At 40.4% G+C, this 23,426-nt stretch overlaps 2 protein-coding genes across 7 annotated transcripts in view; one reads left to right on the forward strand and one right to left on the reverse strand.

The window, feature by feature from the left end:
• LOC103467239 (contactin-4-like) overlaps window positions 1–8,840 on the forward strand; it is an 82,371-nt gene extending 73,531 nt beyond the window's left edge. The window contains exons 17-21 of the mRNA XM_017305719.1: window positions 268–454; window positions 1,554–1,666; window positions 4,010–4,178; window positions 6,419–6,558; window positions 6,645–8,840. Coding sequence (XP_017161208.1) covers window positions 268–454; window positions 1,554–1,666; window positions 4,010–4,178; window positions 6,419–6,510 — 561 coding nt within the window. The 3' untranslated portion in view covers window positions 6,511–6,558; window positions 6,645–8,840. The remainder of the gene's footprint in view (window positions 1–267; window positions 455–1,553; window positions 1,667–4,009; window positions 4,179–6,418; window positions 6,559–6,644) is intronic.
• Window positions 8,841–9,056: 216 nt separating this feature from the next.
• The window catches only part of LOC103467236 (band 4.1-like protein 1), a 44,656-nt gene continuing 30,286 nt past the window's right edge, over window positions 9,057–23,426 (reverse strand). The window contains exons 11-24 of one of the 6 annotated variants that reach the window (XM_017305718.1): window positions 23,002–23,177; window positions 22,664–22,896; window positions 22,043–22,081; window positions 20,317–20,346; window positions 19,466–19,621; window positions 17,402–18,376; window positions 16,210–16,260; window positions 14,448–14,897; window positions 14,148–14,288; window positions 13,912–13,971; window positions 11,886–11,975; window positions 11,691–11,771; window positions 10,978–11,094; window positions 9,057–10,905 (exon numbers count right to left, since the gene is read on the reverse strand). In XM_017305718.1, the coding sequence (XP_017161207.1) occupies window positions 10,978–11,094; window positions 11,691–11,771; window positions 11,886–11,975; window positions 13,912–13,971; window positions 14,148–14,288; window positions 14,448–14,897; window positions 16,210–16,260; window positions 17,402–18,376; window positions 19,466–19,621; window positions 20,317–20,346; window positions 22,043–22,081; window positions 22,664–22,896; window positions 23,002–23,177 (2,599 nt within the window). In that variant the 3' untranslated portion in view covers window positions 9,057–10,905. Of the gene's footprint in view, window positions 10,906–10,977; window positions 11,095–11,690; window positions 11,772–11,885; window positions 11,976–13,911; window positions 13,972–14,066; window positions 14,289–14,447; window positions 14,898–16,209; window positions 16,261–17,401; window positions 18,377–19,465; window positions 19,622–20,316; window positions 20,347–22,042; window positions 22,082–22,663; window positions 22,897–23,001; window positions 23,178–23,426 lie in introns of all 6 variants that reach the window. The other 5 variants (XM_017305715.1, XM_008413441.2, XM_017305716.1 and 2 more) reach the window with 5 other exon arrangements.

The following is a 23,426-nucleotide window of genomic DNA, read 5'->3' on the forward strand; positions in this document are numbered from 1 at the left end:
GGATGGATGGATGGATGGATGGATGGATGGATGGATGGATGGATGGATGGATGGATGGATGGATGGATGGATGGATGGATGGATGGATGGATGGAGACAGAATTGGTCTTATGTTTGTTTGTTTTTTATTTATTTAAGAGCGAAGTGTTCTCTTTGCGTTTCCTGTGTTATTGTTTATTTAAAATCAATCGTTCATGCAACAATTGCAGGAGTTAAAATAATGGACTCGAACCGACAAAGTGTAACCTGAGCATCTTTTGTGTTTAGCTGCTTTACTGGGGAGAGAAGGAAAAGCCGGATGCAGCCAGTGTGGTCAGAACGGAGGGGAATAAAACATCAGTACTCATCAGGGATCTGGAGGGCAGCAGTACCTATTACATGTCCCTGCGGGCCTATAACAGTGCCGGAGTGGGTCCACAGAGCAGCATAGTCAATGTCACGACCAAGAAACCACGTAAGGACTCCACTTTAAAGATGCTGTTGGCGAATGGAAATGTCCTTTTGTGTGTTGTATTTTCCTTGTTCCTGTCTCTCTTTTTTTTCTTTTGCTGTTTCTTCATTTCACCATACCTTTAGGGCCAGAGTCTGTTGAGCACATATTAGATTGAGGAAAGTTGTCAGCACCAACTGTAGGAAGATTATGGCTTAGCCTTTTCTCTGCGTCAGCGGATATTTTACTAAATTTGTGTGTTGCAGCCATACTTAATAGAGTGTTTTTCTAAGGGGGGGATTACTGAACAGTTTTATTGAATTTGACTGGTTACACTGATTTGAATTGATCAGTTTTCTCTAATACACACAGGGTCAAAATCATGTATCATTGCTTCTCCTAAACCAAATATTGGTGGGGATGTATGTATACATCGGAGCCTGTATGTATAATTTTGACCCCGTCTTGAAAAAAAATCTATAATACGTGATAATGATGATTAAAAGTCTATTGAATTTCTTTGTTGTATAATTATCCCGGCACAGAAAAGGAGCAGCTCAAATAAATAATTCAGGAAGTAAATTGATATTGATATTCTTTCCCAAGATAAGTGAACTACAACGGAAAAACTCAATGAGGGACTTTTCACCCTCAAAATATCCGTAGTCGCTGTTATAAATATCTTTTTGTGTGCACAGATTTATATGTAAATATCTGTTTCATTAACTGTCAGCGTGTTTCGACAATCTGGGGAAAGATGGATCTTTTTGCCCGGTTTTTCTTGTACCTTGAATGCACCATTCACATACTTTATGGGTTCTGCAGTGTATATTACTGTGTCATAAGCATATGCACAAATATTTAGGCATGCTCAACAGAACCTTGTGGTGCAGAATATAAAAAAAACAAAAAACATTTCAATCAGGGATGTGACATTTTAGCATGTTTAGCTTTATTTGATGTTGGATGTTTGAAAATCTTCCACTTCTTCAAATAATACTTTCCTAGCAGAGATCACCTAGCAAACTGTCATCAAATTCTTGTGTATCTGGGTTACTTATTTATTCAGCCACTTGTTGCTTTTCTTCTTGCACTCATGCCACACCCTGTCGTCCGTCTCCAGCTCCCAGTCAAGCACCAGTTAAAATCATGTGGAACACGTCCAACTCCAAAGTCATTCTGCGGTGGGACCAGGTACACGCCTTGGAGAACGAGTCCGAAGTCACGGGATACAAGGTAAAAAGTGGAGAGTTTCACACTTTGCTGTAAAGTGGCCGCACCTAGGAGGAATCACAGCTAAGATGATGAGGGCATAGTTTTATACAGACTTATTGTCTATTTACATCATTTTTAAGACTATTGGTGTATTGTGTAGTTGCATTAGCCTCTTTATGCTCTTTAAAACAGCTGGTAAACAGCATCACTAGAAAACAACCGTAACAAATCATTATGTAACTCTGTTTAAAGAGATGAGAAACGTTTTCTAGATTTGTAATATTATCAATAGATGGTATGTTTAAGTTTTTGTTTTTCCTTTCTAAACGCTCCACATAGACTAACACTTATGTTAGTAGTATATTTTCATTTTTAACCATGAGTTTTCTCCTTCTTAAATCCTTAAAATAGAACATTAAACTCTCATGTTAAAGAAATCTTCAGTGGACCTGACAGTGTCCTTTAGTACCATTACATACGTTGACCTCACTGGGGCTCTAAAGCATGGAAAGTCAAGAGGCTCAAGAGGCATTTCAAAAGGCAACATCTGAACTCAAGCAGTAAAAGGTTATGCACAAAAAAAAAAAAACAGCCCTGCACAAGCTAAGCGCAGGAAAATACAGTGGTGAAACCTTTAGAAAAACAACTGGAGAAATGTTTTTTTGAATGATTACTGGATGATTAAAGTCTGGCGAACAACCATGGTGACATAAGTGGGGTTAGAAACGGCAGACATGGGGAGCAGCAGTGGGAGGCAGGGGTTGGCGCGAGACCAGAGAAGGCAGGAACAGATAAGACCGAGACATAGTAGCAAGAGCCAGAAAGACAAGACAGATAAGTATTTCATGATAAAGCAAGAAACCAGAATATATTTATGACTAAAAGGATTTATGCTCATCTTCACACTGTAAAATATTGATGTACAATACAAAATATTGTCTACTCTAACGCCACGGCATTTTTGCAAGCATCGTATAAATAAGAAAAGTGTATTATTTTCAAGGTAACCAAGGGGAATAATTTACTGTATATGATAAACACACTAGCATTTAAATATTACGGTTTCTTTGCTTAACTGTGGAATATGTAATATTGTAGAAAATGACACCTTCATAAGGGTCCAATGAACCCTTATTCACTTTATGCAGAGTGAATAGGGAGCCGGGGAGTGATTTTTTTAATAAAGAAAAAAGTTGCAAATCAAGGAATCTGATAGAAAAGCAAGAATTCACCCATAGTGGACTTTAGACATTATTGTAATATGTGAAACAGACCAGAGAAAACTAAAGATATGCGCTTACTGTGATAATAAGAATAAAACGGAGAAATGACACAAACAAACTTGAACAAAATTAAGTAATCAGAAAGCAGACTAAGGAGGAAAAGTATTTATCAATATCCCAATTAAAATCTGACAAACTGGATTTTTTATCTGAGAGTTTTGATCACATATCCATTCCCGAAATCCACTTTGTAATCCGTACAAACTTCCTAGGTCCAAAATGAGAAATTTCTCTCGGTCTGGGATTCTTAAGGCATTTCATCATCAATATTAGGTTATCAAAAGCATTACGATGATGGAGAATTTACATTTATTAATCAATTCAGAATTGTCTATATCTACAAGTGAGTGGATTAAAAAAAATTGATTTCATTCCCCACCCGTGACAGTTCTGTTCTTGGTTAAATATCTTTCAGTTCAATTTGCGTAGCACCAAAAAATAAAAATAAAAAATTGTTATCTCAAAAGTTTATTATAACACCAGTAGGTCTAAATAATATTCAGGAGTGGAATCCAAGTTGTTCAAACTAATTTCAGGTTTATTTAATTCTTTTTAGTAAAATACGATCATTTTGTCACCAGTAACTGCATACAGTCCAGCTCAATATTAATAATAATAGAGTACAATCGAAGTTAGCCGATCTTTTAATGCTAGAAGTTAAAAGTCAGTTTCATAGAGTTACTTTCTTTGCAGCAATCCTGTGTGTTGATCAAGCATGTGGTGACAGTGGACAGAAACTGTCTTTTAACAGAATACTCCAGCAGAAGGAAAAGTGACCTCTATCTGCATATTGTTGAATGCCAATGATCCAGATAGTGTTTTATCACAATAAAAAGTTGCTTTACAGTAAGCGGAGTTCAGCGGGTGGTAAAACTGAGAAAGCATCCGTAGCTCAAGCAGCAATTAAAAAGTCCGGATTAATAAACCTTCATAAGACTGCATCTTCACAAATGTTTGCAGTGTTATTGAGAGACTTGTTTAAATCTGATTACTAGACATTAATAAAACCTCTTTATTCGATGCCAAGTGCCTGGAATGACGTGAAGCCGTGACACAAACATTTAAACTCTGTTTCCTGTAGGTGATGTACAGCCAGGACAAACACAGCCGCCCTAGCGTGGTGGAGACCAACAACACCTCCTTGGAGTTGTCACTTCCAACCAACCAAGACTATGTCATCCAAATTAAACCTTTCAGCGAGGGAGGGGAGGGCATCAGCAGTCGCCAGATTACCATCCCCAAAGTGGAAGGTAGGATGGCAATCACAATAAAAGTCTCTTTAAAATGCATGTTTATACTATTGTTAATATATGAATTCAAATTACTATGGTCCTGCTTTGGTTTCTAGGGATTTTCGGTTTTATTTTTTTACCCGTCTGCTGCTTTGTAGCTTATTATTGTCCGTTTCTTCACAGTAAGACTTTGAGTAATCTCATTGATGAAAGTGTGAACATCCACTTAAACCCTCTAAACTAGCGGTTCTCAACGTGGGCGGTACCGCCCCCCAGGGGGCGTTCAGAGGACGGCAGGGGGGCGCTGGCATGAATTTTTGCAAGTGGGGGGCGCTGGGATTCCTTTGGGGGACGTTTGGTCGAAGGTAAACTTTACACCTTAAATGCACAACAATACCAGTTTAGACTTTGAGCAACTTGGTAAAACTGTATTGTGCAACATTAAATCATGCCTGGCTGCAACTGTAGCCAGGCATGATTTCTATTCAGTGTTTGTAGCTTCTTGGCGCAGCTCCGCTCCTGCTACTGGTAGCTTCACCGCATCAGTTCAGCGTTACTCTGGGTGATGACGTTGCTGTGATTCACTTTGTCTGGTATTTTTGTAGGCTACGTTTTGGCAGTTCTGTGATCATGTCAAAGCAGCAATTTATATTAAAAAGTGTTATATTTCCGTTTGAAAGCTGCCCGCCATGGAAGGACAGCAGAAAATATCTCTTATAAACACGCAATTACTAAAATCACGATACCCTGACTTTGTATCCCTCTGAAAAATGAACCCATTTAAATAAAGAAATCCCTCCATGGGTGATACCACGATAGAAAGCGTTAATTTTTTAGCGTTAACACTAGTGCTGTGGTCCGGTATGAAACGGGTGTGGTAGAACAACAATACCACAGCACTTTTAAATTTCAATAATCAAAATACCAAAATTGTTTTCCTTGTTTTAAAAGGTTTATCAGTCTGCCTTTTTCCCATCGATACGCTTCCCGAACTCTGCGCACCAAAGGGATAAAAAAAAAAAAAAAACGTGCACATCGTGCAAAACTGAAACTGGAGAAGCGGGACATGAAACGGAGCGACAAACTAGATGTGAATTATGGCATAAAAACAGAGAATCCAACGCTGAACAGTCAAAAATCAACACATGATGTGAAACACATGACGATTAGGCGGCGCAGCAGGTGATAAGTGAAGATTACTGATGGTGAGCGTCAATAAATAAGTGATGCCCCTCCTGAAAGCTCTAGTTTGCACAATAAATGCCATCTGGGTGAACTTTTATGGATGATACTCTGATGTCCCATTGTCCTGAAGGCAGCACAGAGCTGCACCACTAGAAACTCACAGAAACACTGAAGAGAAGAAGAGCTATGATTAATGTAGTTACAGTTCTATCCATGTTTTAATGTTGCAGAGCTCAGTCGTTTTGCAAATAGTTCAACGTTTAAACTGGCATGTTAAACATCTTTTATCTGGTCATTTTGTGGAATATTTAACAACTAAAAAACGGCAAAGAACAAGAATATTTTTTCCACTCTGACTGGCTGCTGTTAGGCCTACCAATTTTAACTTGAATGTTCGTTGCATTTTTTGTAGACACCTGTGAAAATAATTTCTATTCCCATGGCTTTTTTGTTCTCTGGGAAATAATTTTTGATGAATACATAAAAATACATAAAAATCAAAACATCTACAATAGGGATAGTAATATTAATGGTAAAATAGTCAGTGCGAAGTAGCCTGCAAATTCTTTGGTGGGGGGTGGTGAGGGACCTGGATAAAGGCTAGGGGGGCGCTGGCCCGAAAAAGGTTGAGAAACACTGATCTAAACACATCCCACAGTTGCATTTAATTGATAAATTACTGCACGCTTCCATACGAGTCATTTTTCACAGTAAATCCTGCTTAAATGGTTGTTTTTTTTTTTTTTATCAAAACATTTTTCTCTCACACAGTAGACGTTAAAATTGTAGCTTTTCCACACATGATCAAAGTAGCAGAATGGTCTCCGTCGTGCACTTAAAGCTGAAAGTGGATGTTTGCTTTTGATGAAAACTGTCTGTTGCTTCAAGCTCTTCCAGTCTTCATGAGCGTTCTTGTTGTGCTACTGCCATCTAGTGACATATGGGTGTACTCACACCAAACGGTTCAAATAACTATACAGGAAACGTTTTGTTTGTTTTAGATACAACACTTTTGTACATTACAGGCACAAGCTTTTGGTTTTGTTTAATTCTCATCTGATTCTGTATTCCAGGTTCCATAGCGACGGGAGCAGCTCCGGAGTCCTTGGGATTTTCAGCGGTGAGCCTTGGAGCTGTAGTTCTCACAGGCAGAATGCTGCTATGACAAACATCCAGATATTGCAGCTTCTTATTCAGAGTGGAAGGACAGCAGGTCAGAGACGACACAAGGCCGAAAGCCTAATTTCCTCCTGCTCCCTTCTCCACCCTACCATGTCTCTCCTCTCTGCCCCACTAAAGGTCTTCTTTGTGAGGGAAGATCCTTTTCTTCACTTTTCTAAAGTGGTTGCTGAAAGGAAGTGCCGCTTTCAGAATTTGCTTTTATGAAACCGAAAGGGACGCCTTGACTCGACTGACTCCAGCCTTTTTCTGAAGATGAGTTTTTCTCATCTACTTTCTAACTAGTGGATATTCTTGTATGTTTTTCACCTTGGAGGATAAATTAGGACATGTACATGCTCTCCCAAAGGAATTGTGCGGGTTATTTTCTAAAAGGAGTTATTTAGTGTGTGTACCACTGAGCTTTTCCTTCAGAAAACGGAACTGAGAGTGGAGGCGACCTACATCGCTTACTTGCTTATCTAAAGTGGAGACTTTATTGGAGGTAAGAAGCGTTTCTCTGAGAGGAAATGATCATCCCATCAAATGGAATTAAAAAAAAAAAGGGGGATTAAGCTTCACTGCTTTAAGACAAAACAGAATTTGGGACCTTTCTGTTCTTTCCTGCTTCGATTCCTAACATTACAAGTGGCCATAAAACTGACTGGAACCAAAGTGGCTGCCACAGTGCAGCTATACCTGTTGCATCGTGGGAAACGGCAGCCTGTACTCACATTGCTTAATTTCTGTCAAGCAGCTGGCTTGTGTAAATGATAAATGTCCCATCTTGCTCCGTCATCAGTGCATAACCAAGACACACATGTATGAAATCCTCAGGTCCCAAATGAGCCTTAAGTCTTATGATTACCATCCGACTTATCATTCAGGACTACGTTTGTTTTTGTTTGTCCACCTTGTATCTTAGCTCTCGCTGAATCATATCTTTGAATGTTTCGAACTTGGGGGGGGGGGGGGGGGGAGAAAACTAAATGCTTTTTGTCGTCTTTCTGTCCTGATGAGCATTGTTATACAATAGGTGGTCCTGTTTTCTGACTTTTCTAGTTTAGTTTATATCAAAACCAGCTCAGTGTTTCACTGTCGGTTGGCCAATGTGTGTGTGTGTCTTGCACACACACACAAGTGGTTTGAAAGGATCAGTCTGCTTTGAATAAAGATCATGTCATTTTCCTCATTTCTGTCCCTGTTGTAACGTTGGGCCAAATGTTCTTTAAATTAAAGTGTTGCCTTTCATTTCGCTCATGCGGTTAAGATTTCGACACCCTTTCACATCACTTCTACATCTCTACCTTTTGCCTTCTGAAATATTACACTAACATAAAAATGCCCTTTGTTGACCTAAAAGTTACTCCATTTAGCTCTCATGCAGTTTTTCAAGAAAGTAGTGCTTATATAAAGTGGATGGAAAACGATGGATGGCTTTCAAAATTTTTTTATTCCCCTTTATTTTAATACCCTGGAATCAAATACAGTACAAGTAATTGCCTTCAGACGCCACTGAATTAGTAGTAATGCATCACAGTTGTACTAAAAACTCAAACATGCAAATCCATCTATGATCAATGTTGCATGTAGCGCTTGCAACTCTAAACTGAACAAATTAAAAGTGGTGTTTGCTTATAGAAAGGCTAAAAGTATGTTCATAAGAGGCATGATAATGTTCATAGGCACTGACATGCTGTTGAAACTATAACTGGAATGGTGTCACCTTAGGTGTGACATCAAATCCAACCCCGATTTCCGGGGGAACTGGAATGCAGCATAAGAGTGCAACTACAAGCAAATTGATAACCCTTTAAAATTAAGAAATTTAGATTCACTTTCTTGCATTGCAATTGCAAATTTAAGCATAAAGAAAAGAGCTGCTACACACATAATACACAGGACTCATCTTCAGCTTTCCTTCGGTCTTTATTTTGTTTTTTGGATGAAGCACAATGTACAGCAAAGACACAGCACCAAGCAATGGAGAGCAGCAGAGCAGAGGAGATGGAGCGGAGACACAGTTAATTGGACACGGCTTTCCCACGCTGCATCTTCCTGGATATCAAACTTCCACAAATGTGCCGTCTTTTCAGCCCATCCTGGATCAGTCTGTCCCAACAGGCTTCTCCGAACAGGATTTGGATTACTCAGAATGTTAATGTTAACGGTGAGAAGTGTTTCAGCTGGGTTTGCTTAGTGTTGATGCAAAGCTCGATACTTTTAGGTAACCGGTGCCCCCTAGTGCACATCCTGCCCATAGTCAGTCACTAACGTACTTCACGTCTTCTACAATCCACCAAACGGCACCAAAAGAACGGCACGAGGGATAAAAAAGAAAAAAAAAAAAGCTGCATTTGTCTTTCCTTGAGCCCTCCAGCTGGACAATGCCATGTTTTGTTTTGTTTTACACTTAAAAAATGCAGAACCGAAATCTGAAACACAACAGAAGTTACACCACACATGTGAACATTGTAAAGTTTAGTGTTTGAAAGCAAAAATCATCAGTAGTGCATTCATAAACCTGACATGACAATGTGTTGCATTGTCTTATTTTTAATTTGCTGAATGTATTTTTTTTTTTCCTCCATGGTGCATAAATTTTATTAAAATATGAGTTTGGCAAACAGGCAGAGAGAGATTGTATTCAGTAATTAGTTTTTTTTTTCTCCACATCTTAAAGACAGCATACTTAAAGGGAAACCTTGTCACGCCAAGTTTATGTATTTGTCTCTCTGGCACTTCTGCAATTAAAAGGAGCTCATTTATAAAAAAAATTGTTTTTTTTTTCTCAATACAAAACCGGCATTTGTACAATTTTACTGCTATCTCAATTGGCACATTACACGTCTGTGGCATTCGTCTAACATTCACATACTAAATCCCACACAGCTAAAGGTTCTCCTGTTTCTCCTACACTGTATTCTACTTATGACGGCGAACTTTACATGACACATCAGAAGAGTTCAGATGCATAATACCATGTAAGCAAAACGGTTTGGAAGAAGAACAAAGTATTGTTGCAAGTCAGTTAAAAAAAAAAACAGTGCAACAAAACGCAGGCCTGCAAAACCTCTGACGTTCCTTAAGATTTAAATAAATTTTAAAAATGAACTGATATGTTTAGATATCTTGTACAGCACCATCAAAATGAGATGCAAATGTATTAAAAATGAAAAGGCTCAACCACAATGATTCACTTTCATTGAGTTTTCAGTTATGGAGTAGAACAGATGTTCCTGTTCCTTCACAAGAATAATTGTGAATATTTGAGCCTAAATCTTCATGATCAGTCAGTTTGCTTCCTCCTTCTGCATCAACATCCATGTTAGAGTCTTATTACAATCCAGTAATGCAAGAAATGATATCATGCAGACATTACCTCAAGTACTACTTTTACCAATGCAGCTGTGTTTTGAGTCTACTCTATGAGCTTTACCACACAAAACAGCCAGAGTGGCTTTTACATCCAGATGGACTGTGAAAGCTTATCTAAAGGCAGGGAGAGAAACTTGGGCTCAATCTAAAGCATCGTTACTTCACACTGTTCTGAATCAATCCAACAGCTACACTGTGCAACACCAGCTCCTGCAGCATGTGTGCATCCCTGCATACTTGCCACCCACACGTCAAGTTTTAAAAACATGCGGAAAATAAGTCGGTTGAAAAAGACAGAAGGACTTAAAGTGATCAGGCAGAGACGAGAATCTCCTTTAATCAACGCGTGATCGTTATCGTTCAGTCAAAGAATTCGTTTTCTCCTTCAGTCGAAGCAGAAGTGGAGAAGTGACAACTTTTCAGGAAATTATCCCGAAACCTTCTTTCCTGAATTTGTTAATGGCTACTTCATGGACCAACAAATAAACAAATTCAGTTCCAGACACATTGGCATTATTAAATTAATTGTCGATCATTAAGATATTCCCAAATTTCCTTCTATGAAATCTGAGATGTGAGCTCAGATTATTCCACAGTGATTCATTTAACAGAAATCCTCAAACTATAACTTCCTTTAAGGAATACTCAACCAAGCATTTTGAACGTTAAGGTCCTGAGAGGTTTTGCAGGGGAATTTGGTTGGATCATGACTTTTAATTGTTCGTCGTGTTTTGGTATTTTGTTTGGGCGGGTTTGCAGACGGATTGTCGTCCGAAGAGCGTGAATCATACAGGATTTTTGCAGCTCGACTGTGAGCGGCTCCTTGGATCAAAATGAGAGGAAATGCTTCGATGGAAATCTAAAAGTTTAAAAGGTCCATTTCACCATTGTAGAAGCGGATCTCTGTCCGGAGCCCTGCTGACGGTCATCGTATGTAGTAGGGATGGTGTGGGTGGCGTCTTCAGCTCAGGTACCGACACCTCTGGTCCACACGGGGGCACTCTTGCTCCAGTAAAAAACGAGACTAAGGACCAGACGAGCCACAATCACAACCTTTCAAGACAAGAGTCAGTCAGAGCCAAGACAGCAGCTGTACCTATGTGGTGCCGTGTCGGTCCTCAGCGGATGGTTCGGTTTCCCTAATGACGACCGCCTTGGTCACCTGCATGTCTGGATGCTGCTGCTTGGCTTCCTGTATTGCAATAGCCAGAGCCTACAAGGACAGGAGGAGTTTTGTGTGAGACACTCAAGACAAAGATTTTCAGCTTCAGTTCAAAATGCATTTAAAGTTTACATGAAACACACAGGCAGTGATGGAATGCACGTACTTTCAGTAACGCTTTGTTTCAGCTGTTTATTAGTCATTTTAAAGAAGCCATTATTGTCGCAACATTTCAAGTAAAGCCTGGTCATGTCGCAGCCCATTTACTTACTAAAACACCATAATTAATTTAATTAATTTTGAGAAAACTCCATTACTTGTAGAAGTTACAATGAGCATTTAAGTGCTATTAATATGCACATTAATTAGTAACTTAACGTTTTTTTTTTTTTTATCTTGTTCCCTGCAATAAATAAAATCGTTGCCACTTTCTATTCAAAATTTCCTCTTCCAATTTTTTCCAATTCTTCTTATAATAAATAAGATATGGATATATTTAAAAACTCTTTATGGACAATTTGATCATTTTTCAGTTTTTTAGTTTTTTTCTGACCACTTTGAACTGTGTTTCAAGTCTGACCTACCCACAGATCACAAGTCTTTCCATCTTTTTGGATTCTGCTTTATTTAACTCTTTCCTGTCTCACCTGCTCTTGGTCCACGTCGTCATCTCCAGTGATTATAATCCTCTTTTCAATCCTCGTCTCCGAGTATCCGCCTTTCACCGTCTGCAACACAGAGTTAGCGCTTGGTAGATGATTAGCAGATAAAAGTCTTTCAACAAATGCGAGACGGTTGCATGCGCTTTGCGTTTGGTTTTGGGGGGTTTTCTACCTCCGTACCTTTGAGACATGAGTGGTTGCTGAGGTAACGTTTTCAGCGACAAGGATAGGCGAACCAGCCGACTCTCTTCCAAAACCGCCTCTGTGCACCTGATAAAGCAAAACGCAGCCAAACACAAATTACTAGATAGTTAGCACAATACTATTAAAATTTCTGTCCTGTTTGCTAGCGAATTTCCATGGAAATGAGCTTAATTAGCCTCTGAGTCATTTATCAATAGCTAAGCAGCCAAATACATATTAAAGTTACAGCTGCATTCAAATAACAGCAAATTATTTTCCTAAATGGCAAACAAACAAGCCCTAAAGCCCAGCAGTCATAACATGCACGTGCTAATTCTGTTATTGAAACTTCATTTCAAAGGAGTGCATTAGAAATAATAGAGTGGTGTTCAGTGAGGTTGCTAATTCCAGTGGTGCACATTTATGAACAAAGGCAACAAATGTTAATGTTTATTATTACTAATACATTCCTTTGAAACGTAAACAGAAATGCTCTCAGACACTTCAGTCAGATGTCTAACGTAAAGCTGCCCCACATCCTGTTCGTCTGCTGTGCCCTTCATATTTTCCAGTGGCGTGTCATTCTTTCACTTAGCGAAGTGTCAGGAATCAGGATTCCTCTCATGGAGACGGACTTCTACAGGTTCATTACACTTGATTCTCCCCAAAAGTCCTTCAAGTCATTTCTCCTAACAGCATGGCAGCATTGGAGATCAATATTTGGTCTGCTTTGGAGACCCCTTTCAGCCAAATCTCTGAACCCTGCTCTTCAGAATGAACACTGATTAGTTGGCGACACAGAGAGGGTTGATTTGTTCCTCCAAAAGAAGTTGAGTTTGAGCTCACAGAAAAATGTCCTTGAGCTGAGTTAGGGTGGCTTTAAAGGAGATAACTTTTAGAAAAAATGTGTTTTTGTTACATATTCATTTAAACAGTCACCATGTCCTGACATTATAATATAGGATATAATCTGTGCAAAAATCTAGGTCCTATGTCTCCTCCCTGTGGTCCTCCAGTCATCTGCAGAAATGCACCACTCCCGGTCAGTAACAATCAGTCAGAGCCAGGAGGAATGTCTTAGTGCTCGTGTACACGCTGCTCACACCCTCTCCCTTGCTCTCTGCTGCACAACACCTCCTCCACCACTGCAGAGCCTGCCATGAATCTTAGTTTCCTTCTCTACCATTAGCGTAGCTGCTGCAAACCAGCAAGCTTGAGTTTGTATGTGATGTGAGGTGTGAGCAGCACATACACAATTGTGTTTGACAGCATTAAGACCTTCCTCCTGGCTCTGATTGGTTGCTTCTGACCAGAAAGAGTGCATTTCTGCAGATGGCAAAAGCAGCATATCGAGGAGTCAGAGGAGCACAGATTAGCAGTCTGCTGTTATGCTGTCAGAGTATTGTGACAGTTTTAATAAATATGTTAAAAATATATATATTTTTTATAAAAGTTACCTACTGCAGCTTTACTAGAGTCCCCCCTGCAGAGGCACCTCTGATGTTTGGAGCAGAAGCCCTAAAGGCAGCTGGAGCTTCAGCACGGTGTTCAGCTCTCATCTTACTCAACTAATAATCCACGATTTTATAATGACAAAATATAAACTGGTTTGGATGCTTTCACAAAGTGCTTCTGGAGTCATAATAAATACAAATATTTCCAAAACGGCACAAGACACCATAAAAAACATAAAAAATAAAAAAAATCGACTGTCTCCAGCACAAGACAAGCTGCCTGATAAGAGCATCGCTGTGGACAAACTCTGAGTCTGGTTTGTTTCCATGACGATGAAAAAAGCCATCTAGAGCAGTATTTGTCCTAATCTTCCCTCTACTGTGTGTATAAGGTGTTTTAATTGGTCTGTCATTTAAATAGATTAAGGTCAACATCTGCTTTTGTTTCAGTGTTTCTGGTATGTGAGTGATGATGGGTGTTAAAAAAAAAAAGCCTCTATCCATTCATGTCTGTCATCTTTTGAAGTGATTGGACGGCAGGATAAACTGAAGGTCCTGTTTATACTCACTGGAGATACGCTTTGTCTCGTAGAGTAAGAAACTTCGCTTAGCGACGTGATGCCATGATCCTGGAACGGAGACCGAATCAGTGTCATGTTTTTTGCTCAAAGCATCTAACTTTACATTTCAAGCTCTGATTGTGTCAAAAAGCCATGAGCCCAACCTGATCTGTGAACTCCACTATGGTGGTGGTGAGCTCTGACCCGTTGGGCTGAGTCTCTGTCCTGGTGTCTGTTTTTCTCACCGTTGGGGTGGGCATGACATCACTGGCCTCTCTGCTCAGAGGCGCTACCGTAGGGAGGCGACTGGCTTCTTTGTGCAACTGATCTCTGTCCACTGATGATGACACTGGCACTGACCTCTTTGGTTTTTTAGGCACAACAGGCTTGCAAACAAAAAACAAACAAAAAGATTTGATTTGGTTTCTACTTGTACAAAAAGCACCTCATTAATCTTTTGAAATGCTGAGGATTCTTAAAGAACTGTATCCAAGCAATATGAAAGGAGTACAATATTTAATGCATAAAGCTTCTGAAAAGGCTACCTGGCCGTCAGGTCTTTTGACATCTTGTCGGACTTCTGGTCGGATCTCTGGTCTGACCTCGGGTCGGACATCTGGTCGGACCTCTTCAGCTTGAATAAGTTTGGCCGGAGGGCTGCCACTAGCTCCTCTGGCGAGAGGAGCGGACACTAACGGAGGCAGTGGTTCGGGGGGGCCTTGCTGCTGGAGCAAGTCAATCCCGAAGCGCAGCCCCCCGTCGGGCGAAAGATCCCTCTCTCCCAACTCTGACATACCCCTGGAGAACTCCTCCATGCCCGTTTGCAGATCTGTAAGGACGGTGAAATCTACTTCAGCCTCAAGGCTGGAGGTCGAGCTAACAGTGATGCTGGAACACTTGCGCTCGATGCCCAGGTGGGTTTCCTTCAGGTAGAGGATGTCATGGTCCTGGTCATCCTCGGACACAGAGCCTAGGCGTCTCTCCCATGGTTCCTTCTATAGAGACAAGCAAACAAACAAAGAAAGACATTTAAATTATCTAAGTTTGGACGTCTTTTTTGAAAACCTAAAGAAGCAACCTCATGTGAGTAATCTCATCAGGCCATCCCATAACTGGTCACACATTTTATTTCTGACTAGTTGGTTTTATTTTTATGCTTCTCTTACGAGCAAGCATCACCTAAATCTCACCATAGTGTAAATAAAGGAATCTAATCGTTTTCCCCTTACCAGCCAAGTATATATTTTACTGTTTATAATAATGTTGAGAGTGTTGGAGAGGCCTTATTGACTGCAGTATCTGCTGGTCTGTCTGTGTCACATGATCTGTTCTGTGCTGATGTTTGATATCCACAGTTGGCAGAGGCAGTCATTCAATTTTGAGACATTGACAGCAAAGCGCTACATTAATGAAGCCAGTGTAAAATTTCTAGAAGTATTGATAGCGCTAAAAAAAAATTGAAAACAGAACAGAAAGATAACCTGCTAATGTGTTTATTAAAGCTTAGTTGCACTTTAATAAACTTACACTTTGGTCCTGTTGACATTTTTCATTTAGTTTGTCGAAGCTTTAAGTGTCAAGTCAGAACAATGTCACGTTTCAGCTCACTTAAATCACACAATGTATTTGTTTTAATCGTGTATCAGAATTTTCCGCACTATAAGGCGCACCGGATTATAAGGCGCATAGAATAGACGCTACAGGAGAGGCTGGAGTTGCGTTATGCATCCACTAGATGGAGCTGCACTAAAGTGAATGTTAACAAAACAGTCCGACTCCGGTCGACGAGGAGAGCCTTCCGTGACTGAGCTGCAAGGCTCACGGAGAAGGGTGACGAAGGGTGATGGTCACGCTTCTCCGTTCGTGCACAGCATGTTCGTGGAGAACGTGGTGCTGAATGACCTGCAGACGACCTGATTCTAGACGGTCTGTAGGTAGATAGGTCAGTCAAACTTTATTAATAAATTACAAACCAGCGTTCTGACAACTATCCCAGCATGCACCATGCGCTTCTTCTTCTACGGGCAAAATGAAGTCGGCGGCTGCTTACTATAGTTGCTAGACCTATTGTGGCTCAATATTGGTCCATATATAAGGCGCACCGGGTTATAAGGCGCACTGTCGGCTTTTGAGGAAATTTAAGGTTTTTAGGTGCACCTCATAGTGCGGAAAATATTGTAATATGCCTATTCTTAAAGGATGTGGATCAAGACAACATAAGTTTTGTGCTGGTTTGATTAAAACTCACAAACATTTCTTTTAAAGCGTGAACATTTTCGAACAAAGAAATCAAAGTGCTGAACTCACTGAACTTTCGCTGAAATGCTCCTCATGGATGGCAGGGGTGGGGGGTGTATCCTAGAGAATAGAAACACAAACAATAAGCAAAACATTAAAACAAGACTGGTAATGGAAATGTTTAAGCATATCAGAAAGGGAAGTTAAAGAAAGCTGGGAGGTAAGCCTGTTTTTAAATCAGGCTCCATGTGAATCCCAGCTTATATTATAACAGATAGGTAATTTCAAGTAAATAATGTGACTTTTTAAAAATTATTATTCATTGCTCTTGAGTAAGCTTTCATAGCGCTGGATGCAGGGTACAGGTGAGTTACTTTTCATTAAATGAATACACAACTCCTTAAATGTACATCTGAGAATTTAGAAAGTAGAGCTGCTGTCAGAAGCATGCACTTGAAATATCAGTCAGTGGATTACATCAACAAAAATGATTGCAAGTGCAATGGTAATGCCATGCACTGAGAGATCTGATTAAAAAGAAAAAAAAAGAAATTCCCTTTCAGGGGAGATGTATTCATATTTGGAAATGCAGCATATGAATACCCCAGCCCTGAAGCGGCTTGGCAGTTCTGCAGGATATTACTTTTAATAACCTTTTTTTTTTTTTCCCCAGTTTTTTTTCTTGTTGCTACAGAGGTGCCAAGGTAGAACATTTGCTTCAGATGCTCAAAGCTTTTTTTATCTTTTTTTTTTTTTTGCAAAAAGGGATTTAAATTATGTGAAAATAGGCTTTAAGAGAAAAAAGAAAAAAAGGGTGAAAAGGTCTTGCACTCCTTGCAACAACGACCTCCTTCACTTTGTGAGGATGTTGGAAGGAGAGACTATGTTAAGTTGACAGAGCTAAGGACGCCTGAAGCTTAAGCAACATGAGCTTTGCTTAAAGGCCCACAGCGTTCTCAAACGGCCGAGCAGATGTGAAGCTCTGCAGAAGAAACGGGGAGGAGGGTGGAGGGACGAAAGCAAAATGCTCCTGATCCCATGGACGTGAACTGAGGCAGTCAATGGTACGATGCGCAGGGACGTGAACTTTTGCTTTCTCATTAGCAGCCACATGACGTTTGAAGGATTATGCGTGTGTGTGATGTTATTTGTATTCAGATGATTAGAAAACAAGATCTGAAAGCCACACTGGCTGAAGCTCATGCAATGCTTTAGTTTCCGATGATGGATAAAACAGGCTTGGAAGGAACTGGCGGTTTACCGGTTGCTTTCTCTTGGCCGTTTCTTGGCTGGTGGTCCGGTGGTGGATGTGGCTGCTGTCGATGTTGTTCGGTCTCTCTCGAGACCAGTGTGTTTTCAGAGGGAGGGTGCGAGGGGGAGCGGTGGGAAATTTGGAGCTAAACTCTAAGATGTTTGGAAAATTGTCCTCATGCAGAGAATTCCCTCTCGTCCCCGCTGAATCTCTGCAGTCCTTCAGCTCCTTCTGCGATAACGACTCGCTCGTCGTCTGATGGGGAACTTGGGTTTGCCGATACAACTCCAAAGACTGCAGCACAGTGGCATCATCGTGTCTCCTTCCTGACTCACAGAGCAATTTATTCATCTGTCCATTCCCAGCAGCACCAAATGCGCTTTTGTCAGACTGTCTTTGAGTTTGAGGATTTACAACTTTGTTCTCCTTATTCAAACACTTCTTTGATCTTTGCGGTTTGAGCGGAGCTATTTTGGTGACTTCTGAATGCGAGTTCACAGTTTTGTTGCCATCCTTCTCCCCCGAGTCGGGGCTCAGGTCTCTCGTTTTCCGAGCATCACTGTGCCTTGTGCCACTCTCACTTTTAGGTCTGTAGCCCTTAGGGAAGGAATCCACAGTTGCAAGAGATTCAAAGGGTTTGTTTTTCTCTCGACGCTCGTACAGAGAAATGTTTGTGTCTTTGTTCATTTCATTCATCATCTTGTCAGGTGGAGAGCCATATCCATTTTCATGAAGCATATTCCTCACTAACGCAGAATCAGGATGGCCGTTAGTTGCGTCCTCCATCTTGTTCATATCTCTCCCTCCTGCTGAGTCAGTTACAGATGTTCCCAGCTTAGTAGATAAACATTCCCTGGATGTTTGGCAATTGCTCGTAATTGCCTCTGGCCCTGATGAGGTCTCACTTTTTTCTGCATTGAAGTAAGAATCCAGTGTGGTCTCATAACCATCCTGCTTCTCAATCAATTTGGCATCACTGGTTGCCTAAATTGACAGAGTAGACAGTTTGTATTAGCCTAAAAATGAATCCTCTATTAGTAATCCCTCTTTAGCCCCAAGAGTCAAGTTCTGTGCAGATTTTAAAGTTACCCAAATGAGAATAATAGAAACATGGTCTATGAAACCATTACCTAATATTTCTCTACACCGTGCTCCTAAATAAGTGTAAACATTGTAATTTAAAAATCTATTTATTAGAATCAGGGTCACATTAACCTAAAGAACCTGAGCGTTATGCAAAGTAATTGGTTTTTACCCAACGTTTATTTTCCCACTGGACTGGGTTTATTGTGAAGCCTTGATAAATTGGCAAAAAAAAAAAAAAAGAAAAATGTTTCAAGTTTAAAAATTTCCCTCATTTTCATTCATTCGTTTTCATTTTGATTGAGGTAATATTTCTTTTGATATTATAAGAAACAGCATGGCCTGACAGCCTCACCAATATATTTGTGTTTCATTCATATTGTATATCAAGAAACATGGCTTTAGAAAATATTACAGCGCCACATGTGTGTGTGTTAAAGTTATTCTAGCAGTCAGTGGAATCTATACAAATGCCCCGGCTGCCATGGAGTTTTGTCTACTACCAATATGATGAACCCCCCCCCAAGAGTTAAGAAACTGTTATAAACTGTACAATAGGTGGCCAAACCCTGAAAGAACTCAGTATGAGGCTGCAGCCCTCAAACACTCTGCACTAATGAAGATTTACTCACCATAGCCTGCTGAACCCTTAAGGTGGCTGACACAGCAGGGACTTAGTGATTAATTCAGCAAATACGTAATTAACCACTTACAGGCATTCAAAGACTTTATAAGGAGCTTTATTAAATGAAGACAGACATTTGGTTTCGATTTAAAATGTCCAATCCAGCAAAAAATACTACGAGGGAGGACAATCGACGGTATTTAAATAAAATTTAGTTGTGTTAGTTGAACCTGAGTTGTGACAGGTTTGGACATTTACACCTGCAATTAATGTGAACAGAAGACTTTTGTGAGTTGATTCAAGTTTACAAGATTAAGAAATAAAAGGAGTACAAGTGAGCACTAAGAGTAGGAAGCGAGTCTTACCGTTTTCCGTTCCGGGGTTCCTGCAGGAGGAGTTGCTGAAGGCAGGCGCTTCTCTCTCGGCGCCTTCTTGCTGTTAGGTTGCTTCAAAGCTCTCTTCAGCTCGTTGATGCTGGCCTGGTGTTTCTGCAGGACGTCCTCTGGCTTATCCAGAAACTGCTGCTCGGACAGCAAAGGACAACATGAATGGAAATTAACCCAGCTCGCTAGAAATGTAAACACAGTTAGCATGTCTAAACTCAACTAAATATATTTGATTTGTTAAAAACAAAAACAAACAAAAAAAAGAGAACTTCCATTTCCTCGACTCGAACTTTAATTTTATATCACGTTTAAAACGACAGAGGTCGTTGCATTATGTTCTTCAAAAAATGTGCAAACTATATGATACATGACCAGTGACTGATATGGTTTCAGTGTGTACAGTGTGCAGACGAAATAAAATCCACTTAGAGGGATTGTTGTTTGAGTTATTGAGTCAAAATGAGTTTATACGTTTTAATATAGCAGCCAGAATTAAAATAAAAGAAAACATCATTAGCAATTGAAAAGATAAGTCATTATCTCTGCTACACAAAGTCGGAGCTTATTGAGTTCTGTAGAGATCCAATACTTGTTTGTTATTCAACATGAGAGCTCTTCAACTCGCAAACATCTTTGAAGCTGACATTCGGAACGATTATTACGAATTTAAGTGATACATGCACCACTGCGATAGGAGCTTTAAAATTGGACTTGCTTTTATTTTTGCTGTGCATCCGACAAGCGAACGATGCAGACGTAAACTCGTCAACACAGAACTCCCGACGACGTGCATACACAGCACATGCCAGAAATAAGAGGACGAGCAGTACCTCCTGTTTGGGCCGAAGGTGCACCACGTCCTTGTCCGACAGATGAGGTGGGGAAGGGGGGTGTGCAAGCGAGCGAGGTGGAGTGAGCGGTTTTAGGGGCAAAGCAGCAGAGTTTGAGGGGCGACGCGTGGGAACAGATGTGTGCAGAGACAAAGAGGTAAAATGCAGCAGGTGAGTGAAAACAGGCAAACGGGCAGCCAGAGTGACAGACAGAAACAGCTGGCACCATCTGGCAGCAGAGGGAGGACTTCTGACTCGAGACTATTAAGCTGAGTAATGTTCTGCCAAGAAGACGGGAACAATCCATTTCAGTGTCAGCCAAATGATAATTAATGCAGTCGCTTATTGATTCGAGTGTTTGAGAGAGGATTATTCCTGTGCTTCTTTATCCAACGATTTGATGAGAGCAAACCACAAAATGAGAAGTCCAATAACGTGCTAATCGAATGGTCGTTTGTCTGACAAAAGACGACAATACACACACACACACACACACAGCCTTGGCAAAAATATTCACGGTCCTTCTGCTTTTTTCATACCTTGACATGTTGCAAGCATAAATTTACATGTACTTAAGTGACAGACTAAGACAAAGTATTGTATATTGTGCAAGTAGCAGGGAAAGGATTTGCGTTTTAAAATGCTTTCAAAATTAAAATTCAAAAAAATTTTAATTCTAAAAAGTGTGTGGTGGAATTAAATTTTTCTATAGAAAATAGAATAAACTGAGTCAGATTGGACCGAGGGCGCCTGTGAGAAACACACAAGCTCTGGCAACAGATTCTCTACTGGATTTAGGTCTAGACTTTGGATCATTTCAACACATGACTACACCATTTCATATGATTGTTTTTAAATTGTTTTATATTCATGCAGTGTTTAAAGTTCTAATCCAGAGTTCACCAAATTCCCTCCTTTGACTGATTTGCACTTTTTTCCTCTTTGTTCGAGCTTCCAATTTTAGTTCTCCCCCAACTCATAACTCTCTTAGCTGTGCTTCTGATTCAACTTTAGGTCCATCTCTTGGTGTGCCATACCTTTTCCCTTTTTTTTTTTTTTTTTTTGCAACTGTTTTAATACTGAGAATAAATTACACACAAATAAACTGGATTTATGAGCTCAGACGATGTCAGAGTAAATATGTTGCACTGTTAACTAAAAATGGATGATTTTGCATGCAAGTTATTTTGAAACTGATTTTCTTCCCACTTCAAAATTTTGCACTGCTTTGTGTTTGTCTATCACATAAAATCCCATTAAAATCTTTAGTTTGTAGTTGTTGCATGAAAAAAAAGTGGAAGACGACACAAATAGTTTTGCAAGGTGCTGAACTTGCATCTGTATGACTTAACAGTACATGTCGATAAAGCCAATTTTGCTTCGTTAGGAATGAACACAAACCCCAGTCAAGATGCTCACTGCTGAATTTGTGGCATAAACATAATTAATTTGTTTGAATTTTTTTTTTTTTTGCTTTCCAATGAAACTCTTATACTGAATGGAGAGAAAAAACTGTAAAGAGGAATGTAAATAAGTGCACAACAATAATTTTTTTGTTCTTCTGAACATCAGTTCATGCAGCTTCCACGGATTCCACTTAGCTGAATCCTGGACATAAAGACCTAAAATAGAAATATTTCCACAGGCATTTAACTGCTTAAGCACAGAGTAACATAGCATGACCTAAAAACAACCATAAAAAGACAAAGATATGTGACCAAAATACCTCTGGTTTCGTGTCTATAGGAATGCCTGGCTCCTCATCCTGGGTGCAAGGATAAGGTAGAGGACGGGAATGTAGGAGAAACGCAGCTGAGGTTAGTGAAGTATGTTAGGAGTGCAGCAGCAAGAGAAGAAGATTCATGAGGCAGGGTGCAAGTGTGACAAATACTATCTGCAGCAAAGAAGTCAAGTTAGATAAAAAAAAGAAAAAAAAGTAGTGAGCAGAGGAGACTTAAAGGTCCTATAAGAATGTAGGATATTAGGCCAAGAAGAGAAGCATAAGAATGGTGATTAGTGTCTTTAATAAAAAGGATTGTGAAGGAGAAGATGAGAAGTTCATGCAGTATTTTAAAACCGATGGGCAAAATTGCAGAAAGCCTTTCGAATGGTATTTCAATGGGGCTCTCAAAGCTTCTCCAAGGTTCTCAGAGTCGCAGTGTTTTACTCAGTGGATCATTTCGTCTCCACTTCAGACTGACAGGCAGTGGCTAATGAGAACTTTCTCGAGGATCGATATAATTAATTCACACTGTATCCACGTGTTTGAGCTTTTTGACAACTGGGAGCCGCGGAGCCTGAAAATTGTTCTCTGTGCAGTTTCTGGCCTTGAATCCACCTTTTTTACCTTGAGCTCCAAAGCCTTTGTGGGCGTCGAGCTGATGGCTCCCATTGGCTGTTTCTGCCCATCCTGGTGCTCCGCTTCCTGGTCCGTGTACTGGTCCTGGTCCTGGTACAGATAGTGGTCATGGTCCAGGTCAAGGCTGCCCTCCTGATCCAGGTCTTCCCTGGACATAAACTGTGTTCGTTCACTAGAGCTTCTCTGAGACAGCTGATCCATACTGTCACCTAAAGCTGAGGCTGTGGAGACGGAAGTGCAGAGAAACAGTAAAATGTTAAGATCCTCTAGAACAATCAACCAGAACACAAACCTGCGCACAGACGGGACAGAGCTGGAGTTCAAACCTCCATCTATGCTTCGTGGCTGCAGGTACCGCTTGCTGACGGACCGATCAAACTGCGGGGCCGGGCGGTCGATCAGAGCACTGGCCTGCCTCGTCTGCGCTTGGGTCCGCCCACTGTAGCGAAACTTGGAGCCAATTACGAGGAAGCCCTTCGGGGGCGGCTCTGGGGAAACCAACCTGTAGAAATAAACCTCAAACTTAGACATTAATTACTTTGAAAAATATATATATACATTAGGGGTGCTGTGGTGGCGTAGGGGCAAAGCACAACCCATGTATTGAGGCCTTAGTCCTCATGTCGGCGGTCGCAGGCTCGATTCCCGGCTCGGCAACACCTGCCGCATGTCTTCCCCCTCCCTCATAACCCTCCTTCCTGTCAAACTACTTTCAAATAAAGGCCACTAGAGCCAACAAAACCTTAAAATA

Source organism: Poecilia reticulata, linkage group LG7, assembly GCF_000633615.1.
Source record: "Poecilia reticulata strain Guanapo linkage group LG7, Guppy_female_1.0+MT, whole genome shotgun sequence".
Taxonomy (NCBI): Eukaryota; Metazoa; Chordata; class Actinopteri; order Cyprinodontiformes; family Poeciliidae; genus Poecilia; species Poecilia reticulata.